The 22,349-nt window shown below is 40.3% G+C and overlaps 1 protein-coding gene across 6 annotated transcripts in view; it reads left to right on the top strand.

The window, feature by feature from the left end:
- Window positions 1-22,349, top strand: part of enox2 (ecto-NOX disulfide-thiol exchanger 2) — a 192,000-nt gene that overhangs the window by 53,325 nt on the left and 116,326 nt on the right. For 4 of the 6 annotated variants that reach the window (XM_039813280.1, XM_039813277.1, XM_039813276.1 and 1 more), the window contains one exon: window positions 4,719-4,808. In XM_039813280.1, coding sequence (XP_039669214.1) covers window positions 4,775-4,808 — 34 coding nt within the window. In that variant the 5' untranslated portion in view covers window positions 4,719-4,774. Of the gene's footprint in view, window positions 1-4,718; window positions 4,809-11,941; window positions 12,445-22,349 lie in introns of those variants that run through there. The other 2 variants (XM_039813278.1, XM_039813281.1) reach the window with 2 other exon arrangements.

Below are 22,349 nucleotides of genomic sequence, written 5' to 3'. Positions count from 1 at the left end.
GCAGAGCATATCAGTTATTCTGGTCTCCTGTTTACAAGTATACTACTACAGTGATGTCTAAAGACAATGCACTAACAATTCAGTAGATCGTATTGTGTTTGCCTGGCTGCTATACATCATCTCATATTTTAGTTTAGCTATCACAGTACTGGATGGTACCGTTCTGTTGTCTGTATTCATCACAAGAGACGCAGTTGAAGCAGCAGAACCCAGGGGGCCAAGAAGATGGTGTGTCTTTAAAACTGAGTTACGTCACAGAAGTAGGCTAATCTGGATGCCACGCTGATGCTGATAGAGGCACACATTGTTGATTTAAACACTGTGACTGTGATTTTTAAAACTTGCAAAAATGACAAATTGTGACCACAACAATAGAAAAACCCTAACAAGATAAAACTTTTGGATACAAGATAAAAAAAAAATTCTTCTGTGTTTTACCTTGACTGTCTCATTTCTTAGGTTTGACTGTACCTAGAGTGCCAAAAACGTGGAAAGAGAAAGCTGCAGTATAACAGTTAGAATAAATGTCCAGCCCTGTCTCTTATGAAATATGTTCATATACTTTACTTTACTTTACTTGCATAAGTACTTTTTGGAGGAAACATAATACACCCAGATTGTGATTTTTATCAGCATAGTGGCAAAACCTTTCTGCTGAATGCATCTGTAAAATTTTCAAAACTATTGACAGTTATGGTTATCAATCAATCAATTATCATCAATTCAAAAATGATTTCATGGATGGTAGCGATGCCTTACAGTGTGCTGTGAGTTGCTCATTTATTGTGTAGGTTTTATAAGAGCATGTTGCAAGGACGTACGCATAGTAGCTTGCAAAGATGCCATTAAGATGTTGTTGTGTGTGCCAAGATCTTATTGTGCCTGTCATATACAATAAGTGTCAGCATCAATGTAACTACATGTCAGGCAGTGATAAATATCTTATCACTGCCTGACACGTAAGGAAGAGAATAACAGAACTGATGCACTATTGTGACATGAAACATGATGGTCGATGGCTTCTACTTTATGTGACATATATTGTCGTGTTTGTGTGTGTGTGTGTGTGTGTGTGTGTGTGTGTGTGTGTGTGTGTGTGTGTGTGTGTGTGTGTGTGTGTGTGTGTGTGTGGGAGGGTGGGGGTGCGTGTGTGTGTGCGTGCAAACGTTTTTTGGAATATGTATTATTTTGGGCTTTGATTATTTTCATTTTGTGATTATTATTTTTAAGTCCATATAGTTTAAGAAAATGGTGAAAAAGACCGCCTGACTATTCCCCAGAGCCCAAGCTAACATGTTCCAGTTGCTCATTTGTCTAAACAGCAGTCCAAAACCCCCAAATTTAAAATGTACAATGATATAATATTCATCATAGAAATCCTCACTTTTGAGAAGCTGAAACCAGAGAATATTTGGCATTGTTCCTTAATCAGTCCTTCCAGAATTTCGCGGCCTTTTTTTGAGATTGTTGCGGCCCAAAATGCTTGATTTTGCGGGAGCTTTTGTAAAAAATGTAGATAACAGTTGCAATGTCTTTTGTATGTTTGTTGCAATGAAGTTGCAGGAGAAAGTGAAAGTTGCAAAAAATGTTGCGATTTTTATTTTATTTTTTTATAGTTCTTTAAAAATAAAAAGGAAACTTGTTTTGGGGAGAATAAAATTACTCTGGACTGAAACTTCAGGTTATTGGTCAAATTTGCAAGTCGCACCAAATTTACGGTAATTGGTTGAATTCACATGAATTGGCGACATCGCGAAATCCTGGAGGGACTGCTTAATAAAGGACTGAAATGATGGTCACAATTGCTGTAGATTAATTTTCCGAATTTTTGTCGATTGTCGTTTTGTCAGCTAATTGTTTCAGCGCAACAGACAACACATACAGTGGGTACAGAAAGTATTCAGACCCCTTTAAATTTTTCACTTTGTTTCATTGCAGCCATTTGCTAAAATCAAAAAAGTTCATTTTATTTCTCATTAATGTACACTCAGCACCCCATCTTGACAGAAAAAAACAGAAATGCTGAAATTTTTGAAAATTTATTAAAAAAGAAAAACTGAAATATCACATGGTCATAAGTATTCAGACCCTTTTAGTGTTAATTTTGTCACCTATTTTTAATTTAGTCTTAGTCTTGTGCCAACATTTTTTGTTAAGTCTCATCATTTTAGTCAAAAGAGAACTCAAGGTATCTTAGTCAAGTTTTAGTCGACTAAAAGTCTCGCCATTTTAGTCAAGTTTTAGTCAAAACATTTTAGTCTTTTTTCAAATAAATTATTTCTGATAACCATTTCAGTCAAATAGTTATAAAAATAAATAAATGATATGAAGTTATATAAATATTGAGCCTCTTCCTTATTTCACCAGTAAACGACAAAAACAACCACTGCACGGGAAAAGGATATTTTACAATAAAATAAATGCAGCACGAAACTGGCGAGGCGTATTTCAAGTGAAATTTCAGCGTTTTTGGACATTGGCGCAGTCTCGTCATCGTCTCGTCTTAGTCATGGAAAAAAAGGTCGTTGACGAACATATTTAGTCTCGTCTCGTCTGACAAAATTAACACTAGACCCTTTGCTTACACTCATATTTCACTCACATGCTGTCCATTTCTTCTGATCCTCCTTGAGATGGTTCTACTCCTTCATTGGAGTCCTGCTGTGTTTAATTAAACTGATTGGACTTGATTAGGAAAGGCACACACCTGTCTATATAAGACCTTACAGCTCACAGTGCACATCAGCAAATGAGAATCATGAGGTCGAAGGAACTGCCCAAGGAGCTCAGAGACAGAATTGTGGCAAGGCACAGATCTGGCCAAGGTTACAAAAGAATTTCTGCAGCACTCAAGGTTCCTAAGAGCACAGTGGCCTCCATAATCCTTAAATGGAAGAAGTTTGGGACGACCAGAACTCTTCCTAGACCTGGCCGTCCAGCCAAACTGAGCAATCGTGGGAGAAGATCCTTGGTGAGAGAGGTAAAGAAGAACCCAAAGATCAATGTGGCTGAGCTCCAGAGATGCAGTAGGGCGATGGGAGAAAGTTCCACAAAGTCAACTATCCCTGCAGCCCTCCACCAGTCGAGGCTTTATGGCAGAGTGGCCCTACGGAAGCCTCTCCTCAGTGCAAGCCATATGAAAGCCCGCATAGAGTTTTGCCAAAAAAAACATGAAGGACTCCCAGACTTTGAGAAATAAGATTCTCTGGTCTGATGAGACCAAGATTGAACTTTCTGGCGTTAATTCTAAGCGGTATGTGTGGAGAAAACCAGGCTGCTCATCAGCTGCCCAATACAATCCCAACAGTGAAACATGGTGGTGGCAGCATCATGCTATGGGGTTGTTTTTCAGCTGCAGTGACAGGACGACTGGTTGCAATTGAAGGAAAGATGAATACAGAGATATCCTGGAAGAAAACCTCATCCAGAGTGCTCAGGACCTCAGACTGGGCCGAAGGTTCACCTTCCAACAAGACAATGAGCCTAAGCACACAGCTAAAATAACAAAGGAGTGGCTTCGGAACAACTCTGTGACCATTCTTGACTGGCCCAGCCAGAGCCCTGACCTAAACCCAATTGAGCATCTCTGGAGAGACCTGAAAATGGCTGTCCACCAATGTTCACCATCCAACCTGACGGAACTGGAGAGGATCTGCAAGGAAGAATGGCAGAGAATCCCCAAATCCAAACTTGTTGCATCATTCCCAAGAGGACTTATGGCTGTACTAGCTCATAATGGTGCTTCTACTCAATACTGAGCAAAGGGTCTGAATACTTATGACCATGTGATATTTCAGTTTTTCTTTTTTAATAAATTTGCAAAACTTTCTACATTTCTGTTTTTTTTCTGTCAAGATGGGGTGCTGAGTGTACATTAATGAGAAATAAAATGAACTTTTTTGATTTTAGCAAATGGCTGCAATGAAACAGAGTGAAAAATGTAATGGGGTCTGAATACTTTCCGTACCCACTGTACATTATATATCGTATGATATATAATGTATGTGTTTGTTACTGTTTGTAGTCAAAGTAAATACATTCCAAGTCAGAAGCAAACTTATTGGTACTAAAAAAGTTAAAAAAAAAAAAAGCCCACTTAATCAAGCCCCTAAACAAAAAGGTAAAATCACAAGAATGCAGAACAATAGTCTTGCTTTCAATAAGAATTCTGGGGCTGCAGTCAGCAGAGAAGATTGAGGTTTGGGGATCACTGTGACCTTCTCAGTGGCCTGAGAGTGTGTTGGCATGGCATGACTGATGCAGATTATCATAGCTGGAGAAAGCCAATTACTCTGGTCATCACGGCACCCTCAGGACCCTTCTCAGCGGAATGAAATGCATTACAGAATTCTCTGTGCATCCTTCTGGCAGCGTTTTGTATTTCGTCTATGCTGATCCACCCAGTTTAAGTGTTAATAGCGCAGTCAATGGGACCCTCCCGCGCCTCAGAGCCCTCTTTGGCTCGGATGAGCTTCTGCTTCACAAAGCAGGGAGGTCGTGCCTCTTGGAGAAGGGGATGAATTACATTCTCCTCTGTTTGTCTTCTCTCTCTGTTCAAGACAAAGCCCTTTTATTTCGGCCGCTTTCAGTCAGTGTCCTTGAACGAATAATGAAAAAGTCGGGTTGCAGAGTTGTGGTGTAAGACACTGCATTTTTATGTAACAGAACAAACAGCTGATCAGACCTTTGTTATTCTTTATTTTTGTTTTCCAAAACAGATTTGCTACAAGACCAGAGAAGCTGAGAACACACACGACAACGCTGCATCTCTAGCATGTACAAAGACTACAGATCAAGCCGAGTCACCGGTAAGAGGCCTGCGCAACTTCTAAAGGTCTTATTTTGTATCTATCTCAGAAGATCTTCGTCTTTTTAGTGAAGACTTAACCCTCTGAATTTTCCTCTCTCCTTCCTGGATTGTAATCAGTTATTTTTGCCATTTTCACTTTGGTTTCTTTTTGTGCAGACATCCAATCTGCCACATCCTCTCAGTTATAGTGTCATGGCTTCTGATTCAAAGTGTTAATCTCATTCAAGCACAGACATATGATTCATACGGGACTCTGACACAGCAGCGACACACAGAATTGTGTTATCGCGTCTCCAGTCCGGCTGTTAACTCCTACTGTTTTGCCTTTTTAACTGCCACTGCATGTAACTACGTGCACAATACTGAATAAAGGGATAATAGTAATGATTAAATGGACAGTCAGCTGTTCATCATGTTCGGAGAAACTGCAATACATAGGTTATTCAATATTCATTACATTAGGCATGGCATTAATATGTCTCTGTGAGCTGTTATTGTATTTTCTGAAACAATGGGATGCTACAGTACATTGTTCGAGAACAGAAATTGAACCGAGTAAGAAACTGACAGATTGCTTAAGAGAGAGGAAAGAGGGGGGGAATGAAAAGCGCCTCTCTTGCTGGGCTTTCGCCGATGAGTGTGTCCTTTCCCATTACTCTCACACAGGGCAATATGCAGGTCAGTCAGGTGATAATGAATGCTCTGTCTGATACTTGGCCTTTCTTCCTCCCTCCTGCTTGTCTGGCCTGCTCTCTCTGTTGTATCCTCTCTCTTTCTTCACCCTTTTACACTGCAGAGTTTTCTACAGTATCTAGTATATTTGCCTTTTAGTGTGTTTTTATCTATCTCCTACACCACGTTCGGTAATGAGCAGTTTAAAGGTGTCTCAGGTCAGTTTGTGAGACAATGAAGGTGTCAAATTTTCCATCTCTTTCATCATTACTTAAACACTGATTTAAGGCCAAAGTCTATTACATTTCGAACCTAATTTTATAAGGTTTATATAGAGCATTTGCTTTAATCTCCAAAGTGCACACAGGATTGAATGAACTAATCAAATTCTGTGCACACCAACCCCCACTGTACGACCGTCTGCAACATGAAGGGATGTAATAATGCATTCAGCCAACGCTTTCCTAAAATACGTGGTTCTGGGTTCAAGGTTTGATATGCTGGTGACATTTCTAGTAAACTAATGTTTTTTTCTTATAATGTTAAGAATAAACAGTTTGCTATGTGTAGCATCAAATCACTGATGACAGTCCGTCAAAACTAGACAATGGTTTCTTTCATGTTAAGAGATGGGCAGTGGCAGTATTTACAAAGAGTCTTTTGATCAAATATGATTGAAATACTACTTGACTGCAGATTATTAAAGCTTTTATCCATAAAAAAAACAAAACATGAATGTCATATTTGCATTCATGTTTTTATGGATAAAAAAAGCTTTAATAATTTTAACAAAATGTCACATTCGGTATCAGTAATTTATGACAAAGCAATGTTTTGTGCAAAAATACCTTTTTTCCATTTTTGTGGGGATTTGCACATGACTTTTGTGTTACTAATGGGGCCAAAAGTTTGACGGAGACTTCTTTTCTACCCACAATCAACAAAAATGTCTCTGCTGTCTAGAAGACTAAAGCATATTTCACAGTGACTATTTTGGCATCTTCTTTGACCCACGTTAACAGTCACTGTTCATCTGGTAGTATTTCATTATTACATTTATCAGAAGAGAGCTGTCCAATGCTATGACTAATACTTGGCAAAACTTATTTGACATTTTCTAGATTTCAAGCAAGGCTCTCTTACTCTCAGGATTTAGAGGTATTTTTATATCTGCAGGTATAGGTCAGCATGTAATTTAGTAGATGAATGGATATGTGGAAATATGTGCAAGAGTTGTTCTTCAAACTAAGAGGGGATAAAATTTTCACTTTCCAAACTCTTTTTTTTCATTCCTCATTCTTTAGTCTTTTCTGTTGACCTGTGGTGTGAGCTAGAAGTCTGGCTACAAGACTGTCTTAGTGGTAATGTTGACTTTGGGCCAGCAAAGTTTGATGTGTGTGTAAGGCTGATGGCACATTTGGTGCCAGGAGTCCCAACCAGCTTGCTGCACAACACAGCTGCCAACATGCAGCACAGTGCCCACTGCCCCTTGCTCTCATAAACGGCTTTTGCTTGTATCAGCTGACTTGCAGCCTTTTAATGCAGTGTGGGTACATGGTAGAACAAACAAACATGATTTGTCATCACCTCTCCTTGTGGCTATATTGGTGGCAATGCATGAGTGGCGTTTGAGTCAAGTGATTCTCTGGCTGTGAATTATGACAGGGCAGCGAGTGTTGTTAACAACATTTCAGCAATGCAGAGGGGTTAACAGTTGTTTTGGACTCTGTTTGAGACCCATTTCCATCAATATTCATGCTGTGGGAAAATTCTCTAGTAATAGGCCTGGCCTCCTTTTGACTAATCCGGTTTCCAGAACAGATGCTGCCGTCACCAAGGCGCCGACAGTTACTCCCTCCTCTCACATGAAAACTATGGCAAACATGGTTCTGCATCTCAAAACACATTGCATCCAGTTACTTTTTATTGTCTCTTGTTACTCTGCAACTCATTACATTTATCCAAGTAGGGATAGGCCTACACCAGTATGTGAACTGGGACACTGTGAAGCTCAGTTAAAGTGCTCATATTATGCTTTTTGGCTTTTCCCCTTTCCTTTTTTATGTTATATATCTTTTTGTGCACGTTATAGGTTTACAAAGTGAAAAAGCCCAAAGTCCACCCCTAAGGGACTTAACATCTTCCAGAGAAAACACTGTTCACAAACTGCTCCAAACAGCTCTATTGTAGTCCAGCCTTTACTTCCGTGACGAACGTGCGTCACTTTGTAACACACGTTATAATGCTCACCTAGCTGCTAGCGTGGCACGCCCTCATGCTCTGCAACTGACTAGCTAGCTGTACTTACTTGTCATGTGCGACTCCCAACAAAGATGGAACAGAAGTGAGATGCCTCACTCGGTAGCTAAAACAGAGGGCTCAACACACAGGGTGAAAAGAGGAGCTGCAGCAATGTGCTGTACAACACATTTATGGTGTTTTCTGAAAATTAAACCACATAAACCTATTCTGGTACAACCTCTAAATACAATTATGAACCTGAAAATGAGCATAATATGAGCACTTTAATGAGGTTGTAAGCTGGGGAGTCACCTCAACCTTTCCTGTCCAGATGGTAACCATCAGTCAGGGGGCAGGGATGTGAGGTAAGGAAGAGAAGAAGGGATAGGTAATTAGAAAGGGAAGGATTAAGGAAGATAGAGGTCAAAGATAACTAGCAAGAACCCAAAAGACAGAGATGTCCCCCATCCTCAGGGCATATTCTTGCGCTGGCTATCTTCCTCCATAGAGGGCAGTGGAGTTAATGACATTTTTCACTCGTGCCTAAGCAAACACACCATTCATTGATCTCAAAATAGAAGACACCAAATACTACTGCAGGCACTTTTAACTGATATGCTTTCAACTGAGCATAACCTTTTTAAATATCATCCTCTCTCCCTCTCTGAAGGCGTCGTGGAGAAGCTACCTGAACCCTTTAGTTTGATTGGAAAGGGCATATTGATACAGCATGGCACGCTCTTACCAAGTTAAAATAGCGCTGTGTGATTTGGCAAATTACTCGATAGAGACAAATAGTGCCATCATCTCACAGGACAGCTATCATAAATGTTTAGTGAAAAGGGAAATATTGACTGAAACAAGTGCTAGTTACGAAGAAGGCTATGCCTCTCAGAGCCCTTGTTAAAATGTTACTATAGTTGTCGATGAGGCCCAGCTCCCGTTTAATATGCTGTAATTGAATTTGAATAATTCATTATATGAGATATTTCCCTGTTAACTAAACAATTGCATTGAGCAGGAGCTTAGGTTTAACTGGCTCGACCATTCTATACATTTCTGCTTTAAGATATAAAACGGAGATGAGCTGGATGATATGAGCACATGGTTTATGGAACATGTTTGCATCAGTGAAGTCTTCTCGTATGCTTTTTTTATTTTTAAGAAATGGTGAAATCTTCCAGACAGAAGAACTTATTCCACCTCTTTTTTTAAGTCAGGCAGTTTATTTGACTAAACAGGGCTGTAATGTCATTAAACACACACATTCTTTTCTCATACGAAACCATAAAAGCAAACCAAGGCTGCTTTCATCTGCTGGGGCACAGAGTCAAATTTGATTTGAATGTTTTGCTACACTAAGCAGGCCACAAAAAGAACATCATTGTTAAAAAAAAATCAAGACATCAGACAAACATCATTCCCCAGGGACACTGAAATTGAATGAGAACATGCACTGGCTGTTACTCATTACTACTGGCTGACAGGGGTAATTGAATTCTCCCTTGAAAAAATTATGTTTATTTCTCATCCTTTCTTGTGAAAACGTGAATTGCTAAAAAACAGTTGGTTGCTTTGCTTTTTTTATATCCCTATATGCAGAATGATAGATAAGTAACTCCTGGTTGATAATACTGTTTTTCTATCTGCTGATGTGTCTCTAAAATTTGAGCTTGATGTGTGTGAATGTGTTGTGCTATTTTTTAATTTTTTTATTTTTTAAAACCAACCCACTTCACGGAGCATGTGAAGTAGTGAATAATAAGCTTGTCCATCCAATATTTTTCAAAGGCTAGGCTGCAGTCCAAATGTGAGCGAAAGACAAGTCCCCATATTATTTTGTCATGTTTCTGAAGTCTTTCAAAGGATCTTAGCCTGAATAATACATTTTGGGGTTTTGGGGTTAGTTGCATAAGATAGTTAAGTTTCATCTACAGGACAGGTCGGTTTTGAAAGTGTGGGGATTTATAGAAAACATTTGCAAGAACTATAACCGAAACAATAAGTCTGCATATAATAATAATAATAATAATAATAATTCAGTTGGAAGAGAAAAAGATCTTCGACAGTTGTTCTCGAGCCGCCTTGCAGTTTGTTCAGTTGTACCTGCAGAGGGAAGGTGTCAAGTGGTATAATCTTTTTGTCTACTTTTTATATTTGAGCTTAGTACTGTCATTAAATGTATCCTAATCATGCTTCAACAGTGGCTGAATGTAAACCTGCTGTTTTTATTTCCAGGAAATAACAATGAATATCGAGCAAACACTGTTGTTTTCTGAAGACAAAAAACGGGTTTATTTCTCAATAAATCAAAGGTGTTTAGAGAGTCACAGTGTAGTATGTTACTGTCATAAAAGCACCTTGTATCAGTACCATCCCACCCTGTTTGTAGAATAGTGTTCTCCTGACTTCACAGTGGACTGGCAATTGAGAGCAATTTGAGTTTTTTGGGGGGGGAGAATAATTAAATAATTATTTTATGATGGCAGTGGAAACAGACTTATTGGTTGGGCAGAGGATAATATAATTTGAATGCAGCTCTTGCCTTTGAAAATCACAAAGCAGGGGCTGGCTCGACAGTAATGGTTGCCAGGTTGCCACTGGCAACCATATTGAGAAATTGGCAACCACTTTTTAAGTCTGTGGTTGACAAACACACCGCCGCAGTGACTTCATGGAGAAACTTCATGGTTATTTTGGAGGCTGTAGTTTATGGTGCCGTTACAAAAAAGTGTTTCTAATATTAAGTCCACCACATTTATATAAATGATGGTAGAATCAATATTAGAAACACATCTCATCTCAGTCAAAACCTCTCATTTTCAACATAAGCACAATATTCATAAATGTGGAATTAATTGCAGGGCTGTTGTATTAGACTACATAAGTTGTAGCCAGGTGTATCTAATAAATTGGCAACTAATCTATGTATGCTGACCTATTCAAGCTCATAATACATGGAACAATTACTCAGAAAAAAGTTTACTTTTTTTTTTATAGAAAAATCTTTTGAGTATCAAGTGAAATGTTCCCAAACTGAGCCCACTGTTTATATCAACTTAAATAAATGGTACACCTGTTTGATATGCTGTTACCATTAGAAGTTGAACTGAATATTAAATGTACAATATGTAATTTTTTGCCGATATGGGTCTTCATAGGAGTCTTTCAATTGAAACACAGACCTTTTGATGACGCCATTAAGTTTTGTGGGATCATGGGAGCTGTTGTCTTCATTGTAAAACAACTACGATGCACGATGAAAATGCATCTGTGCAAGGAGGAGTTTATGTTTTAAAGTTTTATAGACGTTAAGTTTAGTAACGTTTATTCATGTCATGCCATTCTAATGAAAAATAGACATTTTAATACAGAAATATTACATATTATATCTTCAACATTGAACAGCTGGGGCCAGTGCCTCCTCCAGAAGCCAGTCTGAACCAGACTGAAGACTGAAGATCAGGAATAAACGACTCAGCTGACCACTGCAGTGACTCAGTAGATATCGTTTCCATGCACATTTTCTTTATGACTCTGTACACAGCCTGGGTCTAATTATGGAAGTATAATAGTGTTTGCTCTGTTTCCCGTGTGTAATTAATCTTCCGGCTGTGTGTTGATCAAACCAAGGGAAGCCTCAGTCATTTTCATTTCAACATATTTTCTGTTGACGGCATGAGCTAAAGATTATACAGATCTAAGGATGGATGCTTCTTTACAGTATCAGAATGGACACACTGAGCCAATGTAGAAACCTGGCTGGATACAGGTACTATTTTCAAGTGGGCAAACAGACTCATCATCAGACGTCACACAGTCTTACTATTAACAGCTCTTGAACAGACTACAGTTTTAACTAAATTAGTGTAATCCCACTGATTCCTAATAAATACCTTAATCACTTGCAACAACTTGGATAAGTAGTCCCGTGCTGTATTTATTTTTAAAACACAGTGTATCTTGAGCCTTGGGGATGACAGGAATGCCTTTCAACACAGTCTGTATTCTAAGCATTGGTATTGAAATGATAATGCCTTTGCTTCTTCTCCTCCAACTGGCAAGCTACAGAATGACACCTTCTTTAAAGCACAGCTGTCAAAAGTTTTGGACAAATAACCTTCCTTTTTGGGGCATTTACCGCTTGGATGCCCGCGCCTCAGAAAATGTCTTAACGCAAACTCGGAGGAGGGGGGCATATCTTTCCAATCCAAATTGTAGTTTATTTGGGATTCAACTCAGGAGTGGATAGCGTGTTGGGTGATTCCTCTCGTAGTGACTGGCCGTAAGGATCGATTGGCTGCAGCTCTCGATGGAAACGACGATCCCCTCCTGACAGTTCACCAGTGCTTGAGCTCACCCGCCAGCGGACTGACAAAGAATTCCGAGCAGGAGTTTGGTTAGTGACTGTATTGCGCCCACCGAAACACAGCCTAAATAGTTCGCCTGCACGCTGCGTGTATCTGAAGCGTGCTAGTATTCTGCTTCAGTCGCGAGCCGGCCGGGCACGTCGTGAGGGCGGGCTCGCCAGCCGTAGCTAAAAGGTCCCGCTTCGACTGCTGCTCTCATTGCAGTCCAGTCTGCCGAGCGGAGCGGACTGACTGAGGGACAAGCCCCGTCTCCATTCAAGGATTTTACTTTGTACACTTCGTCCTACAGAAGACGACCGACAAGAAACGCACCTCGCCTTCGGTGGACAATGTTTCTCTTGCAGTACACAGGTACATGTTTCAAGTTTTATTCTGCTCTCGCTGTTCCTTCACACGGTCTTTATGTTGACAGCGGAGATGTTATTTTCTGTCCACACACACACACACACACACACACACACACACACACACACACACACACACACACACACACACACACACACACACACACACACACACCGACTATACTGGACGTCAGAGTTGTTTGACATATTGTCATATTTTTGTCGCTCCTCTCTACGCTGTTTGATACAATGTATAACAGCAAGCTAAGATATATTTCTTGCTGAGTTTAGTCCGTAATTGTCGGGCGTATTCCAGCTGTTGAGACCGCATAAGAAGAGCTGTGCTGCCTCTCTCCTGTGTAGCAGCTTTTCGTGTGCCTCAGCACTTGATGTGTAATGGTGTGCTTTATGATGATAAATGATCAACAATAATTTCCTGTACGCATTTTACACTTGCTTATCAGTACAATAGACGCGAGCGGTAGCTATTATCTTGAATGACACACGCCTATACTGCAGCGGTTTATGGATGAAGTTTTCAGAATAGATTTCATGCCAGCTGACGCCGGATTACTGCTATTGAAATGCATATTTTTCACATGCTTTTCAATCCGCTTTCTATTACATTTAGTCACATTGTAGTGGATATAGGCCTGTAATGTAGGGGCTTGTGAATTGTTAGCTGTTTATAGATATAGATATAGATATAGATAAGTTGTTTGGTTTCTTTGCCTCGATGTCCATCTATTAAAATTTCCATGTCATGTATTCCCAATACGCCACAACGCATAAATAGCTAGATTTAAATGGGACATTTTCTCACATAATCTAATTAAGATAGGACGCCGTTTGAACTTGCACATTAACCTGCTTACTGTGCTTATTTCTGGTACTCTGTTCACCAGCTTCCTCTGTTTATAGTCACTGTAAATTTACCTCTGATGTCCCACAGCTTTTCAGTTGTTTATGTGTTCATAGCCTAATTGCTATACTTTCCTTTAGCTCATAAAAGCAATGACTTGTCAAAGATTAGTCTCATGGCAGTAGTTTGTCACCGCTGTGAGTATACTGACTAAAAAAAGAAACTGCAACCACTTTGTTTGCTTATCCCCCCATCTCATATGTTAGAACTTTACAAAACATTATATTCTTTATATACTTTTTAGAAGCAGACTGTGCAGTTGTCTTAGCAAAGTAGGGTTTAATTAATTTAGTAAAAAAGTTTATTAGAATAATTTCACAGTGCATGATTAATAATTCAGTGTTCAGAATATTGCATTTAGTCTGATAAGACAAGTAGTTTAGGATAAATAGGACATAATGACTTTGTGTTTCTTGTCCTCTGATTGGAAGGTTTTTGTTTTCTCCGTTACACTGTTGTTTATCTTGCGCAGACAGACCAGATCAGTTCCCTTCTCCTCTATTTCCTTTCCTTCCAGAGGCACAGACATGCTTTGAATCAAATTGAGGGAATGGGAGCAAGTGCCTCCCTTTGACCACTAGGAGATAAAAAATGTCCATCAGGCCTTGTGACAGCCATTTACCTCCAAACTGCGCTAGTCCTCTCTGATCAATCGGCAGAGCATCCTTAGATTGCCTTTAATGGTGTGAGGGAGGGAGGCACTTTGCTTAGATCTGTCAGAGAGGAGAGATTTAAAGGTTGTACATGGAGTGCTTGAGAAGGAGCTTAAATATTTCAGCTCTCTTTGGCATAGGATGATAGTGCCGCAGCACAAATTAAGACTGGATACAGAGTGGACTGCAGTACAATACCAGGAGATTTGGCAGCTTTGAAAACTCAAATTTTTAATTGGTTGTTGCATGATGATTTGTGGGATTCTCATAGCAGTAGCTGTCGAGGGAAAGCAAAAGTGACAAAGAAAAAGCTGAAACACAAAGTGAAAATTTTTGTCAAATTTGGTGAAACCAGTTACCTCAATGAATATAACTAAGTGGAAATGTATTTCTGAGGATAGACCCTTAGAATTGTCAGTGGGGTAGGCTGTCTATTATCCCTGGAACTGTACAGCTTTTGTGGTAGTTTTAAAATATAGCCCCATATATGATTCTCAGTTTGTCTTAGCACTTTAAAAGCATGAATAGCTGCCTTGACAAACTCTGCTGTAAACCTGCTAGACAAAATTTACATAATAATGTAGTGCCTATTAATTTGGAAGTGAGCGTTATTGTCCAGGCTGAAAGTAAAATGTGTGCACTTACCAGCAGTGATTATTTGAATAAAGCTGAAGTTATCCAGGACCAAGAAAAAAATGTGCCAAGTGAATGCAGAATGCAGACCAGCCAATCTGTTCGTCTTTGTCTTGACAATCACAAGCACTTCACCTGAAAAGATAACAGAGTTTGCTACCGTTTTCATCCACCCTTGTTACAAACTCCCAGAGCTATTCACTGACTCAGCCTGCCAATCTGTATTCACTCGAGTGCTCAAAGCTGAGCTCACAGACAGGTAGGAAGCTCTTTAGTTTACTGACGAGGCAAGTTTTGCGCATAAACAAAAAAATGCTAATTTGTAAAGATTTTGCATTGTCTTGGTTGCTGTCTGTTAGGTGAATCAAGCTAGTCAGGGTTATATGCTCATACTAACAACACCATTGATATGCCAAACGATAAGCAAAAGCTCAAAGAGCCTCCACATCATTAATTTTATTCATTAAATTATAACAACACTGAAGTAGGAGTAGAATACACAGAAATTGTTCAGGTCTAGGAATGTTTTGCCTTTGGAAATGGTCACATAAAAAATGTTAACTCATTTGTAAAAACATTACCTGAGTATTTCTATAAACTAGACATTGGCTAAAACAGACTGGGATGAAAGTCTGTATCCCCCAGTGTTCAAGCTGTTTTTCAGTGCATTTAGATTGGGTCAAAGTAATACATTTAGTGGGGCAGATTTATGTACATTGAATGGCCACTGCTGCAGATTTTGCACATTTCCAGCTTGTATGTCTTATTTTTAATTCTAAAGATATTCCAATTATTCAAATGTTTTTTTTTTTTTTTCTTCTTCTTTCAGAGCAGATACTAAAATACAGAATTACCCAACAGGATGATCAGTTAATCTACTAGAATTCCCTAATTTGTCCAGTACTGACATTGTTGACCAGCTGAGTCCCTTATGGCAGTGTTTAACATCACTACTTAAACGACGACTTGCCACAGACCTTGGACCTTTTGTGTGCTCATGGCAAAATATGAATGCAATTTTCTGCTGCAACGTCAATGCATTTCCATAAAAGGATGTCCCTAGATGTCCCCTAATACAATTCCATAGCTGTCACCACAGAAGTGAATGTTCTTGAATCCTTCTTCCACCCCACTAAATGTAGTTATATATTGTTTGGCTTATGAAGTTGTGATAAACATGACTATGTCCTCCTGCTGTGAGCTTTTCTGTTTACAACTGCTAATGATGGATGAATGGATAATAGTGTTGTACATATTGAAGGACAGAGATGAAGTTATGGTGAAATAATAACTGTCATCTACCCCCATCTTTGTTTTATAATAAGTAAAGATGTAATGTGCTGGTGTGCGTTATCAAGGAACCTCTAAGAAAATAATGGAAAAAGAAGCTTTGTGTTTCTCCTTTCTCCACCGCTCTTGTCCACTTTCAGGAAAAAAAAGTTGCCGTAGAGACAATATGGTTGGTGTGGTGTGTTACAATCCATGTTAAGAAAGGAAATAGGTCTCCGTGATCCTAGTCTCGCTTTGCCAGACCCTCCACCAAAGCGCGCTGGAGGAGAGCCTGGCTACTCCACATAGCATTCGGGGATGGGAGGAAAACGTGCTTTGGTTTATTGGCATTTCTTTAAACCAATCACAATCGTCTTGGGCCGTGCTAAGCACCCGGAGAAAAGCTGCGGTGCTGCTGCAAAATAGGCTCGGAAGGAACTTGTTTTGGTGGAACGTGTACGTTTAAAAGTTAGACACATAGGGCCCTATCTTACACTTTACAGTACAATCCTCAAAAAGTCGCAGCATTCTTTGTGGCTTGTTGTGTTTTACACAACATTTCCATGAATCATGGATGTGTTGATGACATAAATGAGGAAATAGAGGACTTAAGGAGACATGATGTTGAATTACTGTGGGATTGGACACTCCGGCGGAATCTGGTCCGGGAGTAATGCGCGATGCGCTCCTGGTGGAGCGGGTGGACGGAGATGGAGTGGGGGGAGGAGGAAGGGGCACAACAGGAGCAGGTGGTGCGTTTGGAGGCCTACGCTCCATGGCTGCAGCAATCCTCTCCAGACTTGAGGAGACACGCCCGAGAGGCTGCAGCAACATCGCCACCCGGACAAGACAGGCATTTATTACTTTGCCGCAACCTGGACAGCTCCCGCTGGCGTGCGCCAGGCAAATCCTCCGTCATAATAGCAATCCGCCATGGAACAAGCGCGCCTGCTCTTAAAGGGAATGTGAGATGACGCTCTCATTGGTTATTTTCACGTTACGCCCAAACCACAGCTAGCTACTTCAGACCAACCCATTTAAGATTTGCGTCGGGCGCAAGAGTCATTTATCCCGCCGGTATAATAGCAACAGCGCCCGAGATCCGCACACAAAGCTACTTGCGTTTCACACTTGCGTTTCAGATCGTTAAAATAGGGCCTATAGTCTAGCTAGCTTTCTGGATTTACCTTGTAGAAATCTGAGAAAATGTTAACCACAGTCCTCATAAAATCGACCAGAGTTTAAAATGCCAACACAAAGGAAGCCCAAGGCAACGGATATCCGGCCTAAATGAGTGAAATCCGGCAGGTTGTTCCAGCGGCAACGGAGCAATCCCGGAAGTGGAACGTCAAGGATATAGACTACAGTGATCCGTACTGCTGGACAACACCGTGGAACTGGACACTGTTTTATCCTCAACTCTACATCATGAAACAACATCCATTCATTGCTTTACAAAGCGCCCAATGGGGAAAACTGTGTCAATGCTTCTTCACACACTTTTTACAAGATGCTTGGCTGCTTTTGTCAAGTTATCCCCCTTCACGTGGTGCTTTCTCTCCAGCGGACCCTCTGTTCAGGCTGATATTTAAGACTCATTGCCTCACCACTCATCCTAAATCTCGGTGGCAGCCTAATGTAGGGTAATGATCGTTGTTTATTTCTGTGTCTAATGCTCACTTGTATGTGCCCTCCAGATACCCCATTTGACTTGGTCTAATTGTTCAGCTTTTGAAACACAACAGCAGCATTAGAATGAGGCTTAAATGTTGTTCAGATTGAAGAAAAGTATATTAGCTTGTGTGGAAGATCCCTGGGAAGATCAGCAGTGTTGGCAGCAGCAGCAGTTCAACCTGCCATCTGGTATTGAGTAGCTAAGAGGGCTTGGCAGCCTAAAGGCATCCAACTCTGGGGCTCCAACAATATCACTGACAGAGCCCTTCATTTCTAATCACTTTCATGATAAGCAACCATGCTGGGAACTTTGAAATTAGAGCTAAGGACTCTGCAACAGCATGTTCAGGAGCTACGTGAAAGATGAAGTGAGCCATCAGCCTTATTCTGCATTTGCTGTATATGAGCGGTGTGTGTGAGATGGGATTGTGGCTGCAGTGCTGCTGTGTTAAACCCTGCTGACAGTTCCTTTGAGCAGATGAGAAAAGAGAAGTAGATTGAAGAAGCTGGATTATGTTCACCAGGGAGTTGCTGTACAGTATTTTCAAATCTACTCTAAAAAAACATATGAAAGCCCACGTATCTTGGAGTAGGGTAAAACACACATTGGAGGCATGTATTCTATATTTGACTCCAACTATCTGCCATGCTTAACAAAAAGATTATTAAAAAGAAGAATTTATGTATCCTGCTTAATGCAAGTAAGTAGCCTCTATTCTGGAACCGCGTTGTGCGACCGACACAAGTCCGCTGCGGTTTGCGGCATGTACGTCTGAGCCCGTCTCCACCGCATACACCTGTGAGGTCGTCAGCTGTGGGTCTGCCTGGCATACTCTGCGTGTAGGAGAGCCGATTTAACCCGCCAGTCCTCACTGATATATATGCATATGTCACGTAGCTCTCCGCTGTGAGCACCGTCCAGCAGAGAGCCACGAGCAGAAAAAAAGAGCAGCTTAAAACACAACTTGCTAGTGCAAAGTTACCTAGCAGTTAAGAAATGCATTGTATAGCATATTGTTCTTTTTAATATGCAAGAAGTGTTTTAATGACTTTTTATTTTTGTTTTAATAAAATTGTTTTTAACTTTTTAACCGATAGTGTTAATCGGTCAACATTCTTACTGTAATCCTTACTGTAGATAAATGTGAAAAATAATCTAATATCTTATTTTTTTCAACAAACTGTCCAAAATATTCAGTTTACTACAATTTAACACCAAGAAAATGGGTATATATAAATATCCTATGACCTGGGTGTCAGTCTTGACTGTCAAACCTTTGCAACCCAAAAGTAAAAGACATCCTGACTAACATGCAGTACCTGTGCTTGTGTTTTAGTAATGAGGGAATCCACAGCTGTCACTTTAATGTGCAGACATACACATAGCTGCATCTCCTTGACTGTCCCACTTCAGTGTACTGAGAGATGGAAGAGGACAACTCTCTGGGTGAAACAATCATAGACATATTGTACCTACCTGGCAATGTGACATTCCCGAGAGACAGAATGAACATCAGTTTGTTTTTAGGGTGGCATTTTTTTCCCTTTTACCAGCAGTGCCAAGAGAAGCAACTGAAAGTAGCACAACACGTGGCATGATAGATCACCAGAGGGATGTGGGACACTACTGCTGTAACTCTCTGAAGTTACGTGTACCTGTGTCCACTGCTGCCTCAGAGATTGTATTCCAATAAAAGCTCTGCCTTAGCACTAGATGATAAATTGAGCCACTACATCTTACTTTTATGTATGGGTTGCATTGTGTTATGTGGGTTTTTTCTTTAAATATCATAAGAATCAGCTTTACATATACTGTGGATTTATTTTTGAGGAACCCAAATTTATTGCAGGAATTTCTGTGACATGTATTACACTTTTGTTGCTATGAATATACGGCTGTGTTGGAGTTGACCCTCTCAAAATCTGTTCTTCTGCACGTTGATATGTTGAACATTTCCCCCCACAGAGAGAATGGAGATAGCTGAGACTGTGGTTCAGTGGGTTGGACCAGAGAACAGGGGTGTTCATAGTGATTGCTTGTCTGGAAAGTAGCCATCACTCTACTGTAATAGAGACTGAGAGCCCATTCATATGGCTTTTACTTTGGGAAGCAGGACTGGCTTAAAGGGGAAAAAAAGGAGCATGAAAACAAAATGGAAGCAGGATGGATGGACGGAATGTAACCAAGAATGCATTATTAATAGTGTAGCAGAGGTTCTGTGTATGCTGCCTGACTTATGGGGGGATTTTCCTCTTAGTGAAAGACTGAAAGAAAGTGCTTACATGGGTTAGTTGGTAGAATATGTCTGCAAGACTAATAAGTTTATGTTCTGAACCATGTTTATGTGATACCATGGCCCTCTGTGGGAAGAGTTGGGGTAATCCAGGAATTTTCCATTTGCAGGAAACGTGTTTTTTTTTTTTCTGGTGAATTTTGTTTGGGCTGTTTCTTTCCATTTTGAAATCAACAAACTCACACTCACAGATCCCCACTGTGCAGAAGCTTTCATAGTGCAGGAAAAAAAAAAACTTTCTGAAATGTCATTGGAACTGCTCTGAAAGGTTTGGTGTTTAAGCTCAAAGGAAGCCCTGTACTTGCATGTTTACTGCACTGAGCTTGGCTAAAGTCAGACCCCTGCTGCTGGATAAATGCAAGGCCTTTTCTCTGCTCAGTCAGCACATTTTACTAGCCAATATTAGTTCAGTTTTTTTGACTTTTTCTGAAGAATGGGAGGTCAGCATTTATGGGAGGATGATACAACACCCATGTAACATTTTGACCAGGGAATGGGGTGTAGTTTTCAGTTGGGTTCTTTTAAATTATAGCTCTGTCTATTTTGGACCATTGGAATGCCATTGAGGTCAGCAGTTAGGTCAACTTGAGAGCTCTGTCATGTCAGTGGCAAGTTGAATTGAGGACAGCAATTCCAAGTTCAAAGCGCAGACTTTTTATTCTCACTACACAGGAGGTAGTTGCTCACTGCCTGTTGCACAAACTGTGTCCCGAGTACAGCATAGCTTTGTTTGCAATATTGTTTTTATCTTTCGGTACACATTGTTGAAGCTATTTCAGTACAACAATGATGCTTGAGCCTGCCAATACTGATTAGCATTGCAGTTCTTTATCTGCGCTGGAAACGTTCCCCACTCAACTTGTGGAGAGGGGTAGAAACATCTCTGTGGTTGGGTTTCCGTGGTAATCAAAACGAGTGTGATCAGCTCTCCCTTTAAATCTCTGTAGCCCAGTGGGCACTGCAATGTCCGGTCCGATTCACAATAAAAAGCAGCCTATCACTGTCCCAGTTTTTGAGTACGTATACATGATCTGTGAACTTTAGGCATGCTAACCATATATGTTTTGAAAACAAGACGGAGAAGGATCTTTATTGCAGTTTTATCATAGTTGTACAAAAAGTGCTCAGACTGGGTCATCCTTGTGGCCAAGGAGCTTTGTTGCATGGCATTCAATTCCTTCTCCCCTCTTACTTTCTGTCAGCATTAACTATCCAATAAATCCCCCCAAAAATCTAGGTGTGTAGCCCAAAAGGTGCATGATCTTTGAGGCGATACTGATATTAAGATTATAACTTTTTGAATCCAATAATGACATGTCTGCAACAATGACATACACAAGCTTCCCTTTAATTTTTTATTATTATTTTTTAAATAATGTGACCACAGTATGTGCTGAGCAGGACATTTCACAATTGAAAAATAGAGCAAATGCTCTCTGAGGGACCAACTATGCAATGGCGACATTGCTTCTAAATGAATGATGATGGCCTGGTCCAATTATCCATCTATTCCCATTTAAGACAGCTGAGAGTAAAATAACTGGACTACACTTTTAAGTCTGACAGTTTCACAGTTTAATAGAAATAGTCTGTTGATGGAGTTATTTTGCAACATCTCAAATGTGAATTACATGATCAATGGTTGGAAATCCTTGACCTCAGCTTCTTGCCCTGTATTTTTTATTTTTTTTTAGCACTCTCTGCCATCGAGTCCTCTCAATCAGTATAGGTCTATACATCTTTAACTGGTCTTTGCCCCTCTCTCTGTGTTTGTACCAGCAAACTAAACTTTTGATTTTGGCTTCCCACAGCCCATCCACCTTCTTGAGCTACTATTAATCAAGATGGTTATTTAGATGATCAGGCCTAGATGCTGAATGTATTCCTTGGGGAGGCTGTAGCCTTAAGGACATATGCTGACAACAGCTGACTTCACATCATGGCACTGAACACAGCCATTACAGACAGGGAGGTAATTGGATTCACAAATCAGCCATGACTCCCGGTTTATAGTGGCATTGGGCCTTAAGGGTCATATTTCAAAGACTGGTGGGCAGTTTATCAGAGAGGGGGCTTGGTGGTAACGAGAAACTGGTGCAGGAGAGAGTCAGAGGAGCATCGAACTCTTCTTTTTGCCTCAGGGAAACCGGTGGAGAAACAAAATACACAGATAAAGAGTTGATCCTGAAACCTGTGTCCCCAAACAAGGTAACAAGTTTATCTGAGTCCCTTTTTTGTACTTTACATGTAACTTGTGCCTCTAAACCATTTATTGTATACATCTATTTCTTCCTGCTTGGTTGTTTTCTCCCATGTTGACAAGTAAAGTGTGTGTGTGTGTGTGTGTGTGTGTGTGTGTGTGTGTGTGTGTGTGTGTGTGTGTGTGTGTGTGTGTGTGTGTGTGTGTGTGTGTGTGTGTGTGTGTGTGTGTGTGTGTGTGTGTGTGTGTGTGTAATCGTGCGTGATG

This window comes from Perca fluviatilis, chromosome 10 (assembly GCF_010015445.1).
Source record: "Perca fluviatilis chromosome 10, GENO_Pfluv_1.0, whole genome shotgun sequence".
Lineage (NCBI taxonomy): Eukaryota > Metazoa > Chordata > Actinopteri > Perciformes > Percidae > Perca > Perca fluviatilis.
This window is presented reverse-complemented; position numbering and strand designations above follow the sequence as displayed.